At 38.0% G+C, this 23,626-nt stretch overlaps 1 protein-coding gene and 1 pseudogene across 3 annotated transcripts; one reads left to right on the forward strand and one right to left on the reverse strand.

Moving 5' to 3' along the window:
* Nucleotides 1-3,034: 3,034 nt before the first annotated feature.
* Nucleotides 3,035-3,959, forward strand: LOC122450337 (annotated as a pseudogene).
* Nucleotides 3,960-9,987: 6,028 nt separating this feature from the next.
* Nucleotides 9,988-19,180, reverse strand: LOC122449936 (olfactory receptor 4C46-like). 3 transcript variants are annotated; one of them, XM_043482061.1, is made up of 2 exons: nt 19,167-19,180; nt 9,988-10,903 (listed from the first exon to the last, which is right to left on the reverse strand). In XM_043482061.1, exons 1-2 carry the CDS (start codon nt 19,178-19,180, stop codon nt 9,988-9,990), a joined length of 930 nt encoding a protein of 309 aa, XP_043337996.1. The 3 variants fall into 3 exon arrangements, with proteins under 3 accessions (XP_043337996.1, XP_043337994.1, XP_043337993.1); XM_043482059.1 differs by lacking the exon at nt 19,167-19,180 and adding an exon at nt 16,227-16,240; XM_043482058.1 differs by lacking the exon at nt 19,167-19,180 and having other exon boundaries at nt 9,988-10,923.
* Nucleotides 19,181-23,626: the final 4,446 nt, after the last annotated feature.

Consider the following 23,626-nt stretch of genomic DNA (forward strand, 5'->3'; position numbering starts at 1 on the left):
CAAGGCACATATTGCTGAAGATAAGAGATGAAAGTTAATTTTCTTGGTCAGCTTAAGGTGATTTTTCTTTTCCCTATGTATACACTAGACTTAAGTCATCTTATGGGAGGTAAAGTGTGGTGGGATAAAAAAATCACTGTGTTGGGCATTAAAAGACTTGGATTCTTATTTACCACTAATCAGCCATGTTTCCTCTCTGGACCTCAGCTTCCTTATTTTAAAAGAGCATATGAGTTGATAAAATGCAAGGATCTGGAAGAATTTTCTTTTAAACTTTTTATTTGTATTGGGGTATAGCCAATTAACAATGCTGTGATAGCTTCAGGTGACTCAGCTGTACATATACACATGTCCATTCTCCCCCAACTCCCCTCCCCTCCCGGGTACCACGTAACATTGAGCAGAGTTCCATGTGCTATACACTTCCATGTATTGATCCATTTTAAATCCAGCAGTGTGTACACGTCCACCCCAAACGCTCTAACTATCCTTTGGTACTGGAAGAATTTTAGGGCACAAAATTTCTGAACTTGTTAAATAGATCCTGAACTCGTTAACATCTGACTATACATCACACAGTTTGCCAAAATAACTGCCATAGATTACACATGGTCATAGGTAGTGGTTTTGTCCAAACTCTGACATTGCTGATTCCAAGAAGTAAACTAGACCTATACTGGAGACCTAAATTCCAAAGAGCTAGAGGCAGACATCCTGATTTTTTAATACAGACTGCTCTATTTTATTTTTGTATCATGACTCGGGCAAGTTGTTTACCTTCTAACCACATTTCCTTATCTTTAAAGTAGATAATAGTTTACCAACCTCATAGGATTGTTGTGAAGGTGTTGTAAATGGAATAGTGAATGTAAAACTTAGTATAGTGTGAACACAGCAAAAACCCAACAACATTTAATGATTATTATAAGAATCATATGGTGAAAATTAATCTCTGCATTCTATTAAGAATGAGAAAACAGCAGATTTATAGTAAGAGTTTGTATTTCATAATGTGTGAGTATATGGAATTTAAACAAGTAATAAAGGTTTCTCCTCTTGGAGGGAAGTTTGTCTAAGTTCTTGCCTATCAACTGCAGTATGAATGCCCTTATGAGAGAAAAGAATCATTCTGTGAGATGAACACTTTATTTCTCATTTCTCCAAAAATATGTATTATAGAGGATTTGAATGTTGATAGGCACAGCTAAGGTACAGAACTACAGGTACACAGCGAAGGTACAGAGGAAGAAAATGATCATGTGTTTGAGTTTGTCTGTTAACAGAGGATATCAAAGACATTGATAAGATAGAACTATTTTTAACTTATGTCCTGATTACTTGAAGGTTTGCAAGAAGCTGAAACAATAAGTGAAATAATAAAAATGAATGAGTCACATTTGAGATTTTCTATGTGATTTTGATCATGAAATCCAATCTTTGGTACAGGCCTTCAGGAAATTATAAAAGTGTATTATTAGGTTCTTGGTTCTCCCAAGGGCCATCTTCTCCAGGGAAGAACTGGCAATTACAAGTACATGCAATTTGTTCCTCAGGTGTTCTTTTCCATGGAAGGATTCTCTGATGCACTGACCTATCCAGAAGGGAGACCACAATCCTGGGGCTTGGAACTCTAAGGCTAGCTTCTCAATGAAGAGTTGATGGGATCATTTGTAAGAGGTTTCCTTTCCACATACCTCATTATTCAACTTGACCATGTGTAAGTGGGAGAACTCATTTTACTCTTCACTGCTTTTTTTGCTTTAAGAATATATAAAGAGAATAATGGAGTCTGAGATACAGGAAAAAGTGAACATTAATAATTTCATTATTAATGTCCTATGAAACTTAGTTTTATATGCTACTTTTATGTTTAATTGAATAATATGTGTATTCCTCATCAAGTAAGTTGAAATAGACTTTGTAGTAAACTGATCGGTTTGGTTATTCAGAGGACTTATTGGCTACAAGTATAAATGGTATAAGTTAAATGCAGAGGACAATAATCTTTGTGTGGTAGAATAAAGATGGGATTTAGGGTAATTATGAGACCCATGGGGCAGTCATGGCAGCCTCACTCCTCACAGTAATTTTCTCAAAGCAGTGAGCACCCAGTCCTGCCCCTAATCTATGTCTAGCTGGTGAATTGATAACAATATTGAGTATATTAGAGCAGTTACTTTACTTATATTCAGATATTTCTTGGGGTCCCAAGATGTGTCAAAATAAAATTCCCTATGTCTGTTGTCTCATGCATATTCCAGTCAATTTAAAACCACATAGTTTCCGCTTTAGAACTCTAAGACAAAACATGAAGGTTATATTTAATTTCTAATCATAGAATTAGTTATATAAGCTGTAGAAATTTGGAAAATACTGAAAAACATGGGAAATAAAATATAAACCATATTCTCACATCCAGGAGCAAATGTCCTCAATGTATTAAATTATTTTTCTTACCAATCTATATATATGTTTTAACATAAATTAGAAAAGTATATAACATTTTCTAAGTGAAATTTTTGAATTTGAACTTTATTTTTAAAAGGTGCATATAAAATCTGTAATCTTTAAATGCTAATTCAATAAATATATTCACTAAATTTTCCCCTATTTTTACATAATTTGTAAAAATAGACTATTTTGTGATTTTTTTATTCATGTTATTTTGTGCATAAACTTTTAGATTATCCTCCAAAATTGTTACTACTAATGTCCAAATTATTCCAATAAATTGATGTTCCATTAAAGTATTTCAGACACTATGGCCAAGGAAATTGAATTTGTTTCTTCTGGTTACTCTATGTCTTATAGAAATAATTTGAGATTAGAATAAAAAAAGACTAGGTCAACTAAAATAACTTTTAAGATACTATTCCTATAGCATTTTGGGAAAAGCAAGATTCATCTGTGACATCATCAGAGTACTGTTAAAAGGCAGAGTTTCGGTGTATGTCACTTTTTTCATGGTTCTTTTTTCTTTTTTTCTTAAGGCAAAGCATTCTTTCCTGAAATTTTTATTACTCACACCACATAGATGGAGAATGAAAGGAATGTGACTGTGTTCATTCTAGTAGGTCTTACACAGAACCCCCAAATGCAAAACGTAGTGTTTGTGGTGTTTTTGGTCTTGTACATGGTAACCCTCTCAGGCAACCTGCTCATTGTGGTCACCATCACCACCAGCCAGGCTCTGAACTCCCCCATGTACTTCTTCCTGACCCACCTTTCCTTGATAGACACAATTTACTCTTCTTCTTCGGCTCCTAAGTTGATTGTGGACTCCCTTCATGAGCTCAAGACAATCTCCTTTAATGGGTGTATGGCTCAAGTCTATGCAGAACACATTTTCGGTGCTGCTGAGATCATCCTGCTGACAGAGATGGCCTATGAGCGCTACGTGGCCATCTGCAGACCTCTGCACTACACGCCACCGTGAGCGCAGGCTGTGCCTCCTCCTGCTGGGGTGGCCTGGACCGGAGGATTTCTCCACGAAGCGTTCAGATCCCCTTTACAGTCCGGCTGCCCTCTGTGGCCCCGATGTCATAGACCACTTCATGTGTGACTTGTACCCTTTGTTGAAGCTTGTCTGCGTGGACACCCACATCCTTGGTCTCTTTGTTGCTGCCAACAGTGGGCTCATCTGCCTGTTAAACCTCCTCCTCCTGTTGGTCTCCTATGTGGTCATCTTGCGCTCCCTAAGGGCTCACAGTGTGGAGGGGAGACGCAGAGCCCTTTCTACATGTGTCTCTCACATCACGGTAGCTGTGTTTTTCTTCGTGCCCTGCGTGGTTGTGTATCTTCACCCAGTCGCCACTCTGCCCATTGATAAAGCTGTTGCTGTCTTTTACACTATGGTGGCCCCTATGTTAAATCCTTTAATCTATACTCTCAGAAATGCTGAGGTTAAACGTGCTATGAAGAAACTCTGGAAGAAAAAAGTGACTTCAGGTAATAGTTAAACAGAATCATTAAACGTTATGGATAGAAGTAATAGAGGTACTCTAGTCCAAGCCTCTTGATGAATATATTGAATCTAGCAAGGGAATGAATAACACTTGCTGATTGCCACTTAAGCACAAGAACTAAAGCTTGGGTTGGAACCCAGACTTACTGTCTCCCATCTCACTCTCCTTATCACAACTTAATGTGCCTTAATCAATAAATACTTATCTATTAACAGGAAATCTGGAAATATCTTCAGAAGCTAAAAAGTACAAATCGAGAATTTTGAATTGGTCTTATTACGTAGCGTGGAGATGTGTCGGTTACTACTGATTATTAAAACATGCCTAATGATACTCCTTTACTTTGCACTCTGGCCTCAATATTTTCTGTGAATTTTCTTGTTCATTAAATCTTGGTTGTACAGTAAAAGAAATACTATTTATGACATGCTTATAAGACTAGCATTGTATTACATATTTTCCATATTGTATTAGGTATTTTCCATATTGTATTAGGTGGGGTCCAGTCAGGGAATTGGAACAGAGTGATTTGAACCAAAAAAATTCACATGCAATCAATAATTACGTCAGGTCTCTAACTATAAAAAGGGTCATGAGCTCTCCAAAAAAAGCCCTTTGACTGAGAAATGAGTATCCAAAGAAGGAATTCATTTAGAATGTGGACTTCCTTCCCAGGCTGGGATTTCAGTCTTTTGGAGAGTGTGTAGATTTTGCCCATGGATGAAGGGATGGCATGTTTGACCAAACTTCAAGTTAGTGGTAGAACTGAGATACATCCTGATACATACTCTTTGTCCACATACTTTTTACTCATTAAACACAACTCTAGTGTGTCTTTCCAGGCAGTTTGGACAGAAATGAGTAATGAACCTGGTGATATTTATTAAAAAAAACTTCACATAGCTTCCCATTGAGCCTGATCCGATGGTCCCAGAGATGATCATTAGTTCATCAGCTGTAACAGTGATCTCTACTCATATCGCACTTCATTCCTTATGCCACTTTTACTTTTTTCTCTTGAAGTTCTGGTTCTTATATCACAAGACAGTTTTAATTCTCATTAAAACAGTTAAAATACTGTTCTTTATCAGTTCTAATTCTCTCTTCCTTTGCATCCACGTACCCATGTTCCTCAGTCCAGCCTGCTGCCACCACCAACTCATTCCCATATGTTTTTGTGCTTTTCTGTTGCTAATCACTGCTGTCAGCAGTTGCGCTTATGCCAACTACACTCACATTTATAATTTTTATGAACAGTTTTGATTTATGAAAATAATAATTGAAAACATTTGTATCTTTATGTTAAGGTACAAACAACATATTATAATAATTACATCATATAATTTGGCCTTTAATTTTTAAAATAAAAGCTTCTTCATATGTGAGGAAACCCATATAACACTTTATTCATATGTAAAAATTAAACTGGGCACACACATTTCTACAGATCCTCATAGATCTTTTTTAAAATTAATGTTAATCAGAGTATAGTTGCTTTACAATGTTGCATTAGTTTCTGGCTTTACAGGAAAGTGAATCAGTCATGCACATACGTCTGTCCCCTCCTGTTTGGATTTCCTGTCCATTTAGGTCACCACTGAATAGAGTTCTCGGTTATACAGTGGGTTCTTATTGTTTATTTGTTTCGTGCATAGTAGAGTGCATATGTCAGTCCCAAACTCCCAGCTCTTTCCACTCCCTCTTCCCCACTTGGTAACCCTGTTTGTTCTCTATATGTGTGACTCTATTTTTGCTTTGCAAATAAGTTCATCTGTATCGTTTTTCTAGATTCCACATGTAAGTGATATTATTCAATGTTTGTTTTTCTCTTTCTGTCTGACTTCTCTCTGTATGAGAGTCTCTAGGTCCATCCACATCTCCGTGAATGGCACTGTTTCATTTTTTATGGCTGATTATATTCCATTGTATATATGTACCACATATTCTTTATCCATTCCTCTGTTGATGGGCATTTAGGCTGCTTCTATGTCCTGGCTATTGTAAATGGTGCTGTAATGAACATTGGGGTGCATTCGTCCCTTCAAATTGTGGTTTTCTCTGGATATATTCCTAGGAGTTGGATCACTGAATCATATGGTACTTCTATTTTCAGTTTTTTTAAGGAACCTCCATACTGTTTTCCATAGTGGCTGTACAAATTTCTATTCCCTACACATTTCATGGTACCTTGTCCTTCCACTATTTTATAATTTATAACACCTTGTTATAATTTTTTACTTCCTCTTGGGAGTTTTTCAATGGATCTTAAGCTTTTTGAAGGCAGAATCCAGGTTTCTGTCTGTCTGTCTTTCTTTTTTAACCATTGCAACCCCAGCAACTATCAACATGACTGATACATTCTGTGTGCTCCAAATGTTTGTTAGCTAATGAATTAAGACGAAAAAGAATAAAAGGAGTGCATTTATCTTGAAATTGCTTTACATGTAGACAGAACCATGTATTTTTAAAAACAGCTTTTAATAATGAAATGTTACTGAAAAGTAAATAGGTTAACTGAAGAATATCGCTTAAAGAGCTCATATTAATAAGATAAAAAATTCTTGCTGACAGCAGGGAGAATATTAAGGTAAAACATTCACTCATATGCTGAGAGGTGTAGTTTAAATTTCTTTCTCATTCTCAGTTTAAACAGGAATAAAAGCAAATTTTAGTTCCCCCTGAGGTCAAGCCAGACTTTTCCTTGAAGTTCAATCAACTTAAAGGAGAAAGGAATTCCCTAGCCTCTAGTACTACTTTTTTTCATTTTAGTGAATTTAATTGTTTTCCTTTATATATTCACCCACATGTTCAATATTTACCATGCATATGATATTGTGCTATCTTGTAGAAACTCTTGCTATATAGCAGGTAAGTACTTTACAGTTTTACAGAGTGTGACTGTATATGGCAAAAATAGAAATTCTTTTCTGACATCAAAATGTTCTTTTATTTGAGACAGTATTCTTTCCGATGTGTTACCAGCAGAGCATGGGTTATATGAGCAATACTAAATGGTGCTGAAAGCTGCAAGGAAATTTGGAAATGGTGTAATATTTATTATCTACCCCTCAGAGGTAGATAGGGCCAGTGCATTTATAGTGTTAAATAGTTGCATACTATAATATTACATGTACCATGTGACTATCAATTGTGATATATAAAAACAAGCACAGTTATTAATGAAAATTTATTAGATTTTTAGTGATAATGGTCCAATATATAAACTGTTAAGCACAGGTCCTGGCTCAGTAAATGGTTAGCAGTACAATTATCTGTAAACATTCTGTCATCACTGCCTGGAAGTTCATTGAAGTTCAGTGCCTGACCTGGGAAATTAGTCAGTCTTGGTTACTGGCCTTCCAATACATCTGCTTTGATGCTTTTCTCTTTAGGACACTTTTTGATACTTTCCTTTTTCTGCTTCCCAGGTGGTGCCAGTGATAAAGAATCCACTTGCCAGTGCAGGAGAGTCAAGAAACACAGTTTCAATCCCCAGGTCGGGAAGATTCCCCTGGAGTAGGAATGGCAACCCACTCCACTATTCTTGTCTGGGAATCACAAGGACAGAGAGGGGTCTACAGTCCATGGGGTCACAGAGAATTGGACAGGATTGAGCATGTGTGTATGCACACATCTCTATGCATACCCTCTTGGTTTATTATAGAGACTAGTTGTTATTGTTCAGTCACCTAGTTGTGTCTGACTCTTTGCAATGCCATGGACTGCAGCATGCCAGGCTTCCCTCTCTCTCAACATCTCCCGGAGTTTGCCCAAGTTCATGTTTATTGCATCAGTGGTGCCATCCAGCCATCACATCCTCTGATGCCCTCTTCTCCTTCTGCCCTCAATCTTTCCCATCATCAGGGACTTTTCCAATGAGTTGTCTGGAGTTTCAGCTTCAGCATCAGTACTTCAAGTGAATATTCAGGGTTGATCTCCCTTAAGACTGACTGGTTTGATCTCCTTGCTGTCCAAGGGAGTTTTAGGAGTCTGGATTCTCTCCAGAATCACGGTTCGAAGGCATCAATTCTTTGGCATCCTGCCTTCTTTATGGTCCAGATCTCATAATCGTACACGACCACTGGGAAGACCATAACCTTGACTATCCAGACCTTTGTTGGCAGAGTAATGTCTCTGCTTTTTAATATGCTGTCTGGGTTGGTCATAGCTTTTCTTCCAAGAAGCAAGTATCTTTTAATTTCATGGCTGGAGTCACCAACTGCAGTGATTTTGGAGCCCAAGAAAATAAAGTCTGTCACTGTTTCTACTGTTTCCCCATCTATTTGCCATGAAGTGGTGGGACCAGATGCCATGATCTTCGTTTTCTGAATGTTGAGTTTTAAGTCAACTTTTTCACTCTCCTCTTTCACTTTCATCAAGAGGATCTTCAGTTCTTCCTCACTTTCTGCCATAAGGGTGGGATCATCTGCATTTCTGAGGTTATTGATATTTCTCTCGGCAATCTTGATTCTAGCTTATGCTTCTTCTAGCCCAGCATTTCACATGATGTACTCTGCATATAAGTTAAATAAGCAGAGTGACAATATACAGCCTTGACCTACTCCTTTTCCTATTTGGAACCAGTCCATTGTTCCATGTCCAGTTCTAACTGTTGCTTCTCAACCTGCATACAGATTTCTCAGAAGGCAGGTCAGGTGGTCTGGTATTCACATCTTGATGATTATTATATGTCACGCAAATACTTTGTGGAATATAACTACACATATAATAAATAAAATTCCTGTCTAATATTAAAATTTTTTTGAGTCATCGCTTTTTATGATTATTTTTCAACCTAAGATGGTGTCTTGAGCAGTACTAGGTATTCTGAAACCTTACAAGAAAACTGGAAAAAAGTGTGCAATCTTCATTCAATGGTTACAGAAGCTCAGTGACGCATTGCTTTTATAGCTGTGCAATAACTATATACTATAATGTGACAGTCAACATACAACTGTCAACAATGATATATAGAGTTACTAGTGAAAATTAATGGGATTTTTATTTATAGTAATGAAACAATATATGCAATCTGTCAAGCATGAAAAATAAGTGAAAGTACTAGTTCACTTGTGCCCAACTCTTTGTGACCCCATGGACTGCAGCTCACCAGACTCCTTTGTCCATGGTTTTCCAAGCAAGGATACTGGAGTGGGTAGCCATTTCCTTCTCCAGGGGATCTTCCAGGCCTAGGTATTGGACCCACGTCTTCTGCACTGCAGGCAGATTCTTTACCGACTGAGCTACCAGGAAGCCCGACTCCTGGCTTAATAAACGGTGAAGTGAAAGTGAAAGTCACTCAGTCGTATCCAACTCTTTGAGACCTCATGGATTATGTAGTCCATGGAATTCTCCAGGTCAGAATACTGGATTGGATAGCCATTCCCTTCTCCAGGGGATCTTCCCAACCCAGGTATTGAACCCAGGTCTCCCACATTGCAGGTGGATTCTTTACCAGCTGAGCAACTATTAATTATATTACTTTTCCATTATAATTGCAGGAGAGTGTACCAGAGCATTTAAGATTATGGTCTGGAGAATCAATCATATTCTGATTACTGACTCTTCAATATGTCTGTTTTAATATCCTCCCCTTTCTGAATATTTCCTCACTTACAAAATTGGGATGATAGCAGTGCCTGCTTCTTAGGATTCCTGTAAAGATTACTGCTCAAAACCAAACTACTTAGCATTTTAAAAATTTTATCAGAAGGAAAGTCTACGAATTCACATACATGGTTGCTGTTGTAAAACTTAACATCAAATTGGTAGAATCTTCTATGTATGAAAGAAATAGTACTGGGTTATGTTTTTCTCCTTTTGCGTAGCTATTTCTGTTCCATTCAATGAGAAATACTATAATTTTCTGTAGCTAATTTCTTTATCCCTTAAGTAGTTGTTACTGAGCTCATCCAAAATGTCATTTTGACATTTGCCTGGTGGGCTACATACAGTCTGTGGCATTGCAGAGTCAGACACAACTGAGTGACTAACACTAATCAATGTTGAATTCTAGGTACATTTATCTGTCTGCTGAAATAACTTTCCTACTGCACAATTTCCTAATGGCATTTTTCATCTGGGCATTTCTCAAGGTATAGATTAAGGGATTTAACATGGGAGTTATCATAGTGTAGAATACAGCAACTGCTTTATCAATAGGTAAAGTAGCTGCGGGTCTCATGTACACAAATGTGCAGGGCACAGAAAATAAGACAACCACTGTGATGTGGGAAACACAGGTGGAGAAGGCTTTGTGTCTTGCCTCCAAACTGTAGGTCTTTAGGGAGTGAAGGATGGCCACATAGGAGACCAGCAGGAGAAGGAAGTTTAACAGACAGATGAAGCCACTGTTGGCAGCAACAAAGAGCCCTAGAGTGTGGGTGTCAGTGCAGACAAGACTGAGCAAAGGGTTCAGGTCACACATAAAGTGGTCTATGATGTTAGGGCCACAGAAGGGTAAGTGGAAAATAAAGAGGACCTGTATGAATACATGAAGAAAGCCTCCCACCCAAGCCGCTCCCGCTAGCAGCCCACATACCCGCCAGCTCATGATGGTTGTATAGTGCAAGGGCTTGCAGATGGCCACATAGCGGTCATAAGCCATCACAGTGAGCAGGATTATCTCAGCAGCTCCGAAGAAATGTTCCCCAAAGATTTGGGTCATGCAACCATTAAATAGGATAGTCTTCTTTTCATAGAGTGAATCTGCAATCAGTTTGGGGGTACTTACAGAGGAATAGCAGACATCAACAAAGGAGAGATGGGCCAGGAAAAAGTACATGGGAGACCTCAGTGATGAACTGGCATTGATGATGACCACGATGAGCACATTCCCTACCACAGTGGTGAGGTAGATGACCAGAAACACAGCAAATACAATTTTCTGCATCTTTGGATTCTCTGTGAGCCCCAGTAGAACAAACTCTGTCACGTTCCTGTTCTCCATGTGTTTCATATAATGATTCATTTCATTACCTGAAAGAAACCCGTAATTTTCAATCATGCAACTTTGAATTTATTATACTCCATTCCAATAAGTGATAAATGCCCAGGATATAATGAGTGTGGATTCTTTTGAGTTTATTTGACAAATAAAATGTTCTAAGTTTTTAAGATTACTCCTGTTGCTGCCTAGAGAAAGTTCTGTTAAGAGTAACACAAGAAACTTTAGTAACCACATATGCAGGAGACCTTTATCTTCTGAGATATCTCAAGTTACTACTAAACTGAAGTAGTAGATTTCCCAAATAATGGCAGATATGTCTGAAAGGAGTTATAAGATGGACATAAAACCCAGGAATATAAAGTTTAGGAAGTTTCTTTTTACTCCCTAAGAAATGGGGAATTTTGGAAGGTTGTTAATATGAGTAGAGGGATGAAAGGAATTTGATCAAGAGGGAATCTTGTATGTTATTCTAGTAAAGATCTTTAAGTGTCTTAGATGAAGCTGGCTGAGGTTGACTAAAGGGATGCAAGACGGAGACAGAAACCTTCTTATAAGAGTTGGAAAAGGAGTAACAGGAAGATGGTGATGGGAATATAAAAAATAAATACAAGAGCTAATTAAAAGTATTTCTAATGCATGTTGACTAAATCTAATCACTTAGCAATAATGTAGGTCTTATAAGGTAGTCTCTCAGTCATGTCCAACTCTTTGCAAACCCATGGACTGTAGCCTGCCAGGCTCCTCTGTCCTTGAAATTCTCTAGGCAAGAATATTGGAGTGGGTTGCAATTTCCTTCTCCAGGGGAATCATCCCAAACCAAATATTGAACCCAGGTCTCCTACACTGCAGGCAGATTCTTTACCACTGAGCCACCAGGAGACCCCATGATTGATTGGGTACTTTAGTAGGTTAGCGGTAAAGAATCTCCCTGCTAATGAAGGAGACAATGCTGTCTTCAGTCTCTGGTTTGGGAAGATCTCCTGGGGAAGGAAATGGCAACCCCCTCTCATATTCTTACCTGTAAGATCACCTGGACAGAGGAAACTGGCAGGCTACCGTCCATGAGACTGCAAAGGGTCAGACAGGATTTAGTGACTAAACAGCAACAGGAGTGAATGACGGCTGGTGCGTGCTGTTTCATTCCCTCGCTTCCTTTTCTTAGCAATAACAGCCCGTGCAGTTGCTAGCGTATCACCCATTCTGCAGGTGAGGAAGCGAGGTCAGAGACTAACGGTAGCAGCTGTAGTAGCGATGCTCACACTAAAGCTGAGCACTTACTGTGGCTTTAAGGGCTTATGTAGACATGTGACCCTCGGCCCAAACCCAAAAGATCCCCGATGCTGTCATTTTTATACTGATCTTATACATTAGGGAAGAGAAGCATAGAGAAATTTAGCATTTTGTCCACCACCAAGTGGTTAATAATGGGCAGACCAACATTAAATCTCAGGTTAATCTTATTTATTACTTTTCCCTTCAAAATTTTAACCTATGCCCAACATTGTTAAGTTATGATAGACAATGTTGAACTAGTAATCTCATTTTGATAATAATTCAAATTACTTTAATACTACTTCAGAAGCTAGTTTATACAGAACAATTTCATCTGCTCTCTCTCTCACACACACAGACACACAGACGCACACACACATGATGACGTCTTTGAAATCTCAAGTAGTAAGTAAAATGTGGTATTGCATTCATTGAATGGCCCTTCCATCTTGACTTTTCCCTCAGGCCTATCTCTCCATTCTCTTACACCACTCCAAAGACTGCTGGGACATCAGATTTCTCTGCAAAATGTTAAAAAATAAATACTGCTTGAGTATCAGAAAGACCTGATTCAAGTCCTGGTTCTTCTGAATGCAATCTCTTTCATCTAAGGTACATTTCTTTGTCACCTCATATCCTTGTTTTCTCAGCTAGAAATTTATAATAATGATATCCACCTCATAGATCATTATGATAATTGAAGGAATATGTATGAACACATCGACCATGGTACCATGGATGCAAAAAAGAGCTTTTGGTTACTTCTGTGACTGTGTATATACCTGTGGGATAGAAGAGTTAACAGTGGAGCAGAAATGCAGAGAACTGTTTAACTGTGCAGTGAGCTCCAGAAGAATCATCACCAATTTCACTCTCAAAGATGCAATGGAGTTTCATCTTATTCTTAGCAGTTTTTTTTCATGAGAGCTTCCATATTTGTGTTTGATGAAACCACTGATGATTTATGTCACTGATATTTGTAATTTCCTCTTTTATATATGTGAAATGTATTTACATTTTGTTTTAATCCTCATCAATAGTTTTGCTTACTAAAAGAGAAGTCTCATGACAAAGCCTAGTTCATGGTGTCAGAGAGCTGGGCGTCTACAATTTGTTAAACCTCTATGAGCCTCAAAATATCCAACTTTCAAATTAAGTTAATAAAATCACAAATTACCTTTTGAAGAATTGGAATGAAGATGAAATATTCTATGACTATATCTGGAAAGTGCTGACAAATAATGAGTGCTATGCATAGGAAGTAATAATCTATAATAAATATTGGTACTATTGAGAAACTTACCTCAGCTCTCTTAGATGATTTTAGTGATGTTTGAGGTGTCCAGAAAAAAATCCTATATTCAAATCGACCAATTCTTACTTTCAGTATGAAAAATGTCTCACTTGAGCAGAGTTTATTCACATAATTAACTGTGAAATGAGCAATTGTTAAGAAATTGTATGCCTTCAATATGTGTACTCTTTTGGGAATATTGATTACCTCAATAAATCTGTTAAAAAAAAAAAAGAAAGCCTTCTTAGAAATCAAAATCTTTCCACCTAGCTTAATGCCTCCAAATTTCTCCAAGAAGACCTGTTGAAATCTGTTCTCTTGTTTGAATTTAGAACAGGTTCACTAGAAACACTATGGAGAAGTGATCTTAAATAAATCTCTCTGGTCCCACAGGGCAAGGGGCACAGAGTGTGGAGGAAGCATATTCAAACGGTTCACTGTGCTCATGATGAATCTTGCTTTGGAGAAGTGAGCTACAAGACCGGTCATTTTCACCTTGTCCTTTATTGCTGTTTACAGAGATTCCCATAAGGTTCAGGGACCTTGTCCTGCAGTTGTTGCTTTCTCTCTAAGGAATTGCCTCCTTTAATGAAAAGGTTTTGCCTTAGAAGCAGGTATTCAAGAGTGACATATCAGAGATCCACCCATTCTGTAGCAAACAACTAAATTCTCTACAACTGAAACTAAGTTTATGGGAGTCCTTTTAACTGAACCTGGATTGTTAAGAAAAATGAGCGTCATGTAATAACAAAGGGGCACAATCCCAATGTGTGGACCTGTGATGTAATTTCCCCATTGAATCAAGTCATGGAAGAGTTCCTGTTTTGTTATGAATGTTAAATCCTTATTGGAAACCATAGCTGATTACTTGAGAGCCAGATCAGTGAGGGCACAAAATTAATGAGAACCATTTGAAGTTCTTGTCTCTGAAACTGTTTTTCTCTCTGCCTCGTTTATTGAAATATCATCAGTTCAGTTCAGTTCAGTCTCTCAGTCGTGTCTGACTCTTTGCGATCCCATGAACTGCAGCATACCAGGCCTCCCTGTCCATCAGCAACTCCCGGAGTCCATGTCCATTGAGTCGGTGATGGCATCCAACCATCTCATCCTCTGGCATCCCCTTCTCCTCCTGCCCTCAATCTGTCTCAGCATCAGGGTCTTTTCAAATGAGTCAACTCTTCGCATGAGGTGGCCAAAGTATTGGAATTTCAGCTTCAAAATCAGTCCTTCCAATGAACACCCAGGACTAATCTCCTTTAGGATGGACTGGTTGGATCTCCTTGCAGTCCAAGGGGCTCTCAAGAGTTTTCCCCAACATCACAGTTCAAAAGGATCAATTCTTCAGTGCTCAGCTTTCTTTATAGTCCAACTCTCACATCCATACATGACCACTGGAAAAACCATAGCCTTGACTAGACAGACATTTGTTGGCAAGATAATGTCTCTGCTTTTTAATATGCTGTCTAGGTTGGTCATAACCTTCCTTCCAAGGAGTAAGCATCTTTTAATTTCATGGCTGCAATCACCATCTGCCGTGATTTTGGAGCCCAGAAAAATAAAGTCAGCCACTGTTTCCACTGTTTCCCCATCTATTTGCCATAAAGTGATGGGACTGGATGCCATGATCTTAGTTTTCTGAATGTTGAACTTTAAGCCAACTTTTTCACTCTCCTCTTTCACTTTCATCAAGAGGCTTTTTAGTTCTTCTTCACTTTCTTCCATAAGGGTGGTGTCATCTGCATATCTGAGGTTATTGATTTCTCCCTGCAGTCTTGATTCCCGCTTGTGCTTCCTCCAGCCCAGCATTTCTCATGATGTACTCTGCATATAAGTTAAATAAGCAGGGTGACAATATACAGCCTTGATGTACTCCTTTCCCTATTTGAAACCAGTCTGCTGTTCCATGTCCAGTTCTAACTGTTGCTTCCTGACCTGCATACAGGTTTCTCAAGAGGCAGGTCAGGGGGTCAGGTATTCCCATCTCTTTCAGAATTTTCCAGTTTATTGTGTATATAATGGAGAAATAAAATTGGGTGTGTGAAGATATATAATGATAGTTTGATATAAGTATTCAAAGTGTGGTGCTGGAGAAGACTCTTAAGAGTCCCTTGGTCAGCAAGGAGATCAAACCTGTCAGTCCTAAAGGAAATCAACACTAAATATTCATTGGAAGAACTGATGTTGAAGCTGAAGCTCCAATACTTTGGCCAACTGATGTGAAGAGCCTACGTGTTGGAAAAGACCCTGATGCTGGGAAAGATTGTGGGCAGGACGAGACGGGGGCGAGAGAGGATGAGATGGTTGGATAGCATCATCAACTTAATGGACATGAGTTTGAGCAAACTCCAGGAGATAGTGAAGGGCAGAGAAGCTTGGGGTGCTGCGGTCCATGGGGTCGCAGAGTTGGACAGGACTCAGCAACTGAACAGCAACGACAATATACATCGTCACAACAATATAATTGCTGCAATCAGCTATTTTACATACTCATGACTTACATTGTTACTTTTTTTTCCCCTTCTTTTGGTGTTTGGAGATAATGCTTAAGATCCACTCACCTAGGAAATTTCAAGTGTACAATGCAGTATTGCTAACTATAATCACATTGCTGTAAAAGAGATTTCCAGAAATTCTCCATCTTCATCTTGTGTAACTGAAACTTTGTTCCCCCAATCAGTGTCTCCCTATTTCTTGCTCTCCAGTCTTTGGCAATCACTATTCTACTTTCTGGTTCTATAAGTTTGACTTTTTAGATTCCATATATATGTAAGATCTTGCATTATTTCTCTTCTCCCTCTTGCTCATTTTACTTTGCATAACATTCCCTAGGTTTATTTGTGTCATAGAGTGCTTTTCATTTTCATAAAGTCTACATGATATTTTATGATATTCTAAATATACATCACACTACGTATTCAGCCATCAATGGGTGCATAAATTGCTTCCATATCCTGGTTAATGGGAATAATCTGCAATGAACATGAGTGCAGATATCTCTTTGAGATATTATAATTGATTTGAATTCCTTTGAATATACACCCAGAAATAGGATTGATGGATTAAAAGTAGTTCTATTTTTAATTTTTAGAGGAATCTCCGTGCTGTTTTCCATAATGGTTATGCCAAAGTATTTCCCACCAAGAGTACAAAAGGGTTCCCTTTCTCCACATCCCTACCACTGCTTTTTATGTTTTATCATTTTGATAATTATCATACTTAAAAATGTGAAGTGTAACCTTATTGTAGTTTGAATTCACATTTTCTTGATTATTAGTGATGTTGAACATGTTTTTATACAACTGGTGATCATTTGAATGTCTTTTTTTGAGAAATGTCTATTCAGGTCCTTTGCCCATTTTGTTTAAAATTTGCTTTACTTCCAGTTTATTGATATGTAATTGATGTATAGCACTGTATAAGTTTAAGATGTAGATCATAATTATTTGATTTATACACACCATGAAATGATGTGATTATGTGTGTGTGATTACACACACCATGAAATGATTATCACAATAAGTTTAGTGAACATTCATCATCTGATGCAGATAAAAATTAAATAATTTTGTGTGTGTGTGTGTGATGAACTCTTAGGATTTATTCCCTTAAAAACTTTTATATATCACATACAGCAGTGTTAATTATATTTATCATGTAGTTTATCACATTCCTAGTACTTATTTATCTTATAACTGGAAGTTTGTATTCACTTTTGACTTCTCTTCATTTTTCCCCCTTCTCCTACCGTCTCTGGTAATCACAAATGTATTCTTTTCTTCAGTGAGTTTGTAAGTCTATAGTTTGTTTTTGAAGTATAGTTGACTTACAACATTATGTTATTTTCTGTTAGAAAACATAGTGACTTTTTCCTATACATTTCAGAATGATCACTAAAAGTCTAATTATGATATGTATCATAAAGCTATTACTTAGTTCTTGATTATATTTTCCACACTGTACATTTTATCACCATGATTCATTTATTTTTTTCAGCTGGAAGTTATTCCTCTTAATTTTCTTCAACTATTTCTTCCCTCTCCCCATTCCTTCTCCTTTGGTATATAGCTGCTATTTCTCTGTGACTGTTTATGTTTTGCTATGTTTGATTATTGGTTTTGTTTTTTAGATTCAACATATACATGAAACCATACAGTATTTGTCTCTGACATTTCACTCAGCATAATACCGTCTAGGTCCATTTGTGTTGTCACAAATGACAAGATTTAATTCTTTTTTTTTTTTTTTTTATAACCGAGTAATATTCCGTTGATTCTACATAACACATCTTCTTTATCCATTCATCTATTTATGGGTACTTGGAATCATTCTATGTCTTGGCTCTTATAAATAATTCTGCAATGAACATAGAGTGCTTATGTCTTTTTTTAATTGAATATGAATGAATATGTCTTCTTTGGAAAAATGTCTGTTCAGGTACTCTCCTCATTTTGTAAAAACTGGAATGTTTGTTTTCTTGATGTATGAGTTGTATGAGGTTTTTTTTTGTATATTGTGGATATTAACCTCTTATCAAATATATTGTTTACAAATATATTCTCTCACTTAGTAGACCTTTTGGTTTGTTGATCGTTTCATTCACTGTGCAAAAGGTTTTTACTTTAATGTATCCTCAACTGTTTATCTTTCCTTTTGCCAAAGGAAACATATCCAAAAATTATTGCTAAGATAGATGCCAAAGAGTGTACAGTCTATATTTTCTTCTAGGAGTTTTATCATTTCAGGTCTTATATTCAAGTATTTAATCCATTTTGAATTTATTTTTGTGCATGGTGTGAGAGAGTGGTTAATTTGATCCATCTTATAGCTTTCCAATTTTTCCAAGTGGTTGTTGAAGAGACTGTCCTTTCCCCTTTGCCTTCTTTGTCATGGATTAACTGATCATATAACTGTAGGTCCTTTTTTGGGCTCTCTATTTTGCTTCATTGATCGCTGTGTCTGTTTTTGTTTAAGTCATACTGTTTGATTACTATAGGTGTACAGTGTAATCTGAAATCAGGGAGTGTGCCACTTCCACTTTGCTCTTTCTCAAGACTGTTCTGGCTATTCAGGGTATTTATATTTTCATATAAAATTTAGAACTATTTGTTCTAATTTTGTGAAAAATAGCATTGGTATTTTGGCAGAGATTTCATTTAACCTGTAGATTGCCTGAGATTTTAATGATATTAATCCTTCCAGTTCATGAACATGATGCATATTTACATATATTTGTACCTTCAGTTTTTTTCATCTGTCTATTACAGCTTACCAAGTCCAGACCTTTTACCTTCTTAATTAGATTTATTCCTCAGTATTTTATTCTTTATCATGTGATTGTGAATTGGATTGTTCTCTTCATTTCTATTTCTGATGGGTTCTTGCTAGTGTGTTGAAGAAATACAACAGATTTCTGTATATAAATTTTGTATTCTGAAACTTTACTAAATTCATTGATGAGCTCTAGTCGCTTTTCAAAGATTTTCTATGTATATTGTTTTATCAGCTGCAGTAACAGTTTTAGTTCTTCCTTTCTAATTTGAATTTCTTTATTTCTTTTCTCTGATCGCTATGGGTAGAATTTCCAACAAATAATAAATGTGGCAAGAGTAAACATCTTTGTCTCTTTTCCTAATCTTAGAGGAAATACTTTCTGTGGATAACATTATATACTGAGTATAATGTTAGCTGTGGGATTATCATGTTGAGTTCAGTTCAGTCACTCAGTCGTGTCCGACTCTTTGTGACCCCATTAACTGCAGCATGCCAGGCCTCCCTGTCCATCACCAACTCTCAGAGTCCACCCAAACTCATGTCCATTGAGTCGGTGATGCCATCCAACCATCTCATCCTCTGTCATCCCCTTCTTCTCCTGCCCCCAATGTTTCCCAGCATCAGGGTCTTTTCCAATGAGTCAGTTCTTCGCATCAGGTGGCCAAGGGATTGGAGTTTCAGCTTCAACATCAGTCCTTCCAATGAACACCCAGGACTAATCTCCTTTAGGATGGACTGGTTGGATCTCCTTGCAGTCCAAGGGACTCTCAAGAGTCTTCTCCAACACCAGAGTTCAAAAGCATCAATTCTTTGGCACTCAGCTTTCTTCACAGTCCAACTCTCACATCCATACATGACTACTGGAAAAACCATAGCCTTGACTAGACAGACATTTGTTGGCAAAGTAATGTCTCTGTTTTTTAATATGCTGTCTAGGTTGGTCATAACTTTCCTTCCAAGGAGCAAGCGTCTTTTAATTTCACGGCTGCAATCACCATCTGCTGTGGTTTTGGAGCCCCCCAAAATAAAGTCAGTCACTGTTTCCACTGTTTTCCCATCTATTTGCCATGAAGTGATTGGACCGGATGCCATGATCTTAGTTTTCTGAATGTTGAGCTTCAAGCCAGCTTTTTCACTTTTTTCTCCTCTTTCACTTTCATCAAGAGGCTCTTTAGTTCTTCACTTTCTGCCATAAGGGTGGGGTCATCTGCATATCTGAGGTTATTGATATTTCTCCCGGTAATCTTTCTTCCAGCTTGTGCTTCATTCAACCAAGTGTTTTTCATGATGTATTCTGCATCTAAGTTAAATAAGCAGGGTGACAATATACAGCCTTGATGTACTCCTTTTCCTATTTGAAACCAGTCTGGTGTTCCATGTCCAGTTCTAACTGTTGCTTCCTGACCTGCATACAGGTTTCTCAAGAGGCAGGTCAGGTGGTCTGGTATGCCCATCTCTTTCAGAATTTTCCACAGTTTACTGTGATCCACACAGTCAAAGGCTTTGGTATAGTCAATAAAGCAGAAATAGATGTTTTTTTAGAACTCTCTTGCTTTTTCGGTGTTCTGGCAGATATTGGCAATTTGATCTCTGGTTCCTCTGTCTTTTCTAAAACCAGCTTGAACATTTGTAAGTTCATGGTTCATGTATTGCTGAAGCCTGGCTTGGAGAATTTTTAGCATTACTTTACTAGCGTGTGAGATGAGTGCAACTGTGCAGTAGTTTGAGCTTTCTTTGGCATTGCCTTTCTTTGGGATTGGACTGAACACTCACCTTGACCAGTCCTGTGGCCACTGCTGAGTTTTCCAAATTTGCTGGCATATTGAGTGCAGCACTTTCACAGCATCATCTTTCAGGATTTGAAATAGCTCAACTGAAACAAACAAACAAATAAACAACAACAAAAAGAAATAGCTCGACTGGAATGAATTCTGGAATTCCAGCTTTGTTCACAGTGATGCTTCCTAAGACCCACTTGACTTTACATTCCAGGATGTCTGGCTCTAGGTGAATGATCACACCATCGTGATTATCTGAGTCATGAAGATCTTTTTTGTACAGTTCTTCTGTGTATTCTTGCCACCTCTTCTTAATATCTTCTGCTTCTGTTATGTCCGTACAATTTCTGTCCTTTATTGAGTCCATCTTTGCATGAAATTTTCCCTTGGTATTTCTAATTTTCTTGAAGAGATCGCTAGTCTTTCCCATTCTATTGTTTTCCTCTATTTCTTTGCATCAGTTGCTGAAGAAGGTTTTCTTATCTCTCCTTGCTATTCTTTGAAACTCTGCATTCAAATGGGTATATCTTTCCTTTTCTCTGCTTTTCACTTCTTTTCTTTTCACAGCTCTTTGTAAAGCCTCCTCAGACAATCATTTTGCCTTTTTGCATTTCTTTTTCTTGGGAATGATCTTTTTTAAAAAATTACTTATTTATTTTACTTTACAACATTGTATTGGTTTTGCCATATATTGACTTGAATCTGCCATGCGTGTACATGTGTTCCCCATCCTGAACCCCCCTCCCAACTCCTTCCCCATCCCATCCCTCTGGGTCACCCCAGTGCACCAGACCCCAGCATCCTGTATCATGCATTGAATCTGGATTGGCGACTCGTTTCACATATGATAATTATGATCCTGATCCCTGTCTCCTGTACAATGTCATGAACGTCCATCCATGGTTCATCAGGCACTCTATCAGATCTAGTGCCTTAAATCTATTTCTCACTTCAACTGTATAGTCATAAGGGATTTGATTTAGGTCATACCTACATGGTCTAGTGGTTTTCCCCACTTTCTTCAATTTAAGTCTGAATGTGGCAATAAGGAGTTCATGATCTGAGCTACAGTCATTTCCTGGTCTTGTTTTTGCTGACTGTATAGAGCTTCTCCATCTTTGGCTGCAAAGAATATAATCAATCTGATTTTGGTGTTGACCATTTGGTGATGTCCATGTGTAGAGTCTTCTCTTGGGTTGTTGGAAGAGGGTGTTTGCTATGACCAGTGCAGTCTCTTGGCAAAACTCTATTAGCCTTTGCCCTGCTTCATTCTGTACTCCAAGGCCAAATTTGCCTGTTACTCCAGGTGTTTCTTGACTTCCTACTTGTGCATTCCAGTCCCCTATAATGAAAGGACATCTTTTTTGGGTGTTAATTCTAAAAGGTCTTGTGGGTCTTCATAGTACCATTCAACTTCAGCTTCTTCAACATTACTGGTCGGGGCATAGACTTGGATTACCATAATACTGAATGGTTTGCTTTGGAAACAAACAGAGATCATTCTATCGTTTTTGAGATTGCATCCAAGTACTGCATTTCGGACTCTCGTTGACTATGATGGCTACTCCATTTCTTCTAAGGGATTCCTGCCAACAGTAGTAGATATAATGGTCATCTGAGTTAAAGTCACCCGTTCCAGTCCATCTTAGTTCGCTGATTCCTCGAATGTCGATGTTCACTCTTGCCATCTCCTGTTTGACCATTTCCAATTTGCCTTGGTTCCAGGACCTAACATTCCAGGTTCCTATACAGTATTGCTCTTTACAGTATCAGATCTTGCTTCTATCACCAGTCACATCCACAATTGGGTGTTGTTTTTGCTTTGGTTTCATTCTTTTTTGCAGTTATTTCTCCACTGATCTCCAGTAGCATATTGGGCACCTACCGACCTGGGGAGTTTGTCTTTCAGTATCCTATCATTTTGCCTTTTCATACTGCTCATGGGGTTCTCAAGACAACAATACTGAAGTGGTTTGCCATTCCCTTCTTCAGTGGACCACACTCTATCAGACCTCTCCACCATGACCCGACCGTCTTGGGTGGCCCCACACAGCATGGCTCAGTTTCATTGAGTTAGACGCGCTGTGGTCCTGTGATCAGATTGGTTAGTTGTCCGTGATTGTGGTTGCAGTGTGTCTGCCCGGTGATGCCCTCTTTCAGCGCCTACCGTCTTACTTGGGTTTCTCTTGCCTTGGACGTGGGGTATCTCTTCACAGCTGCTCCAGAAGAGCACAGCCTCTGCTCTTTCCCTTGGATTATCATGAATGGCCTTTATTACATTGAGATTTGTTTCCTCTATTCCCACTTTCTGAAGAGTTTTTGTCACAAATGGGTGAAGAGATTTATCAAAAGCTTTCTTTGCCTATATTAAGATGATTAAGTGATTTTTAGTCCTCAATTTGCTAACCTGGTATATCACATTGATTGCTTTGTTGATATTGAACTATCCTTATATCTCTGGGATAGATCCTATTTGATCATGGTGTATGATCCTTTCAACTTATATTGAATTTAGTTGCTAATATTTTGTTGAAGAATTTTGCATCTAGGTTCATCAGTATATTGGCCTGTAATTTTCTCTCTTTTTGCGATATTTTTGTCTGGTTTTGGGTGATGCAGGCCTCATAGAGTGAGTTCAGAACCATCCCTTTCTCTGTAAATTTTTTGAAGTAGTTTCAGAAAGACAGGTGCTAAGTCTTCACTAAATGTTTGGTAGAACTTACCTGTGAAGTAATCTGGTCCTGGACTTTTTTATTTTTAATTGAAAGTGTGTGTTAGTTGCTCAGTCGTGTCTGACTCTTTGTGACCCTATGAACGGTAGCCTTCAAGGTTCCTCTGTCTGTGGAATTCTCCAGGCAAGAATACTGGAGTGGGTTGCCATTTTCTTTTCCAGGGGATCTTCCCAACCCAGTAGTTGAACCCTGGTCTCCTGCATTGCAGGTGGACTCTTTACCATCTGAGCCACCATAACTTTAATTTTTTATAAAATTATTTAATTTAATTACTGGTAATTGATATGTTCATATTCCCTGTTTTTTCCTAGTTCAGTCTTGCAGGATTGTGCATTACTAGGAATTTGTCCATTTCTTCTAAGTTG

The sequence above is a fragment of the Cervus canadensis genome, chromosome 11 (genome assembly GCF_019320065.1).
Source record: "Cervus canadensis isolate Bull #8, Minnesota chromosome 11, ASM1932006v1, whole genome shotgun sequence".
Taxonomy (NCBI): domain Eukaryota; kingdom Metazoa; phylum Chordata; class Mammalia; order Artiodactyla; family Cervidae; genus Cervus; species Cervus canadensis.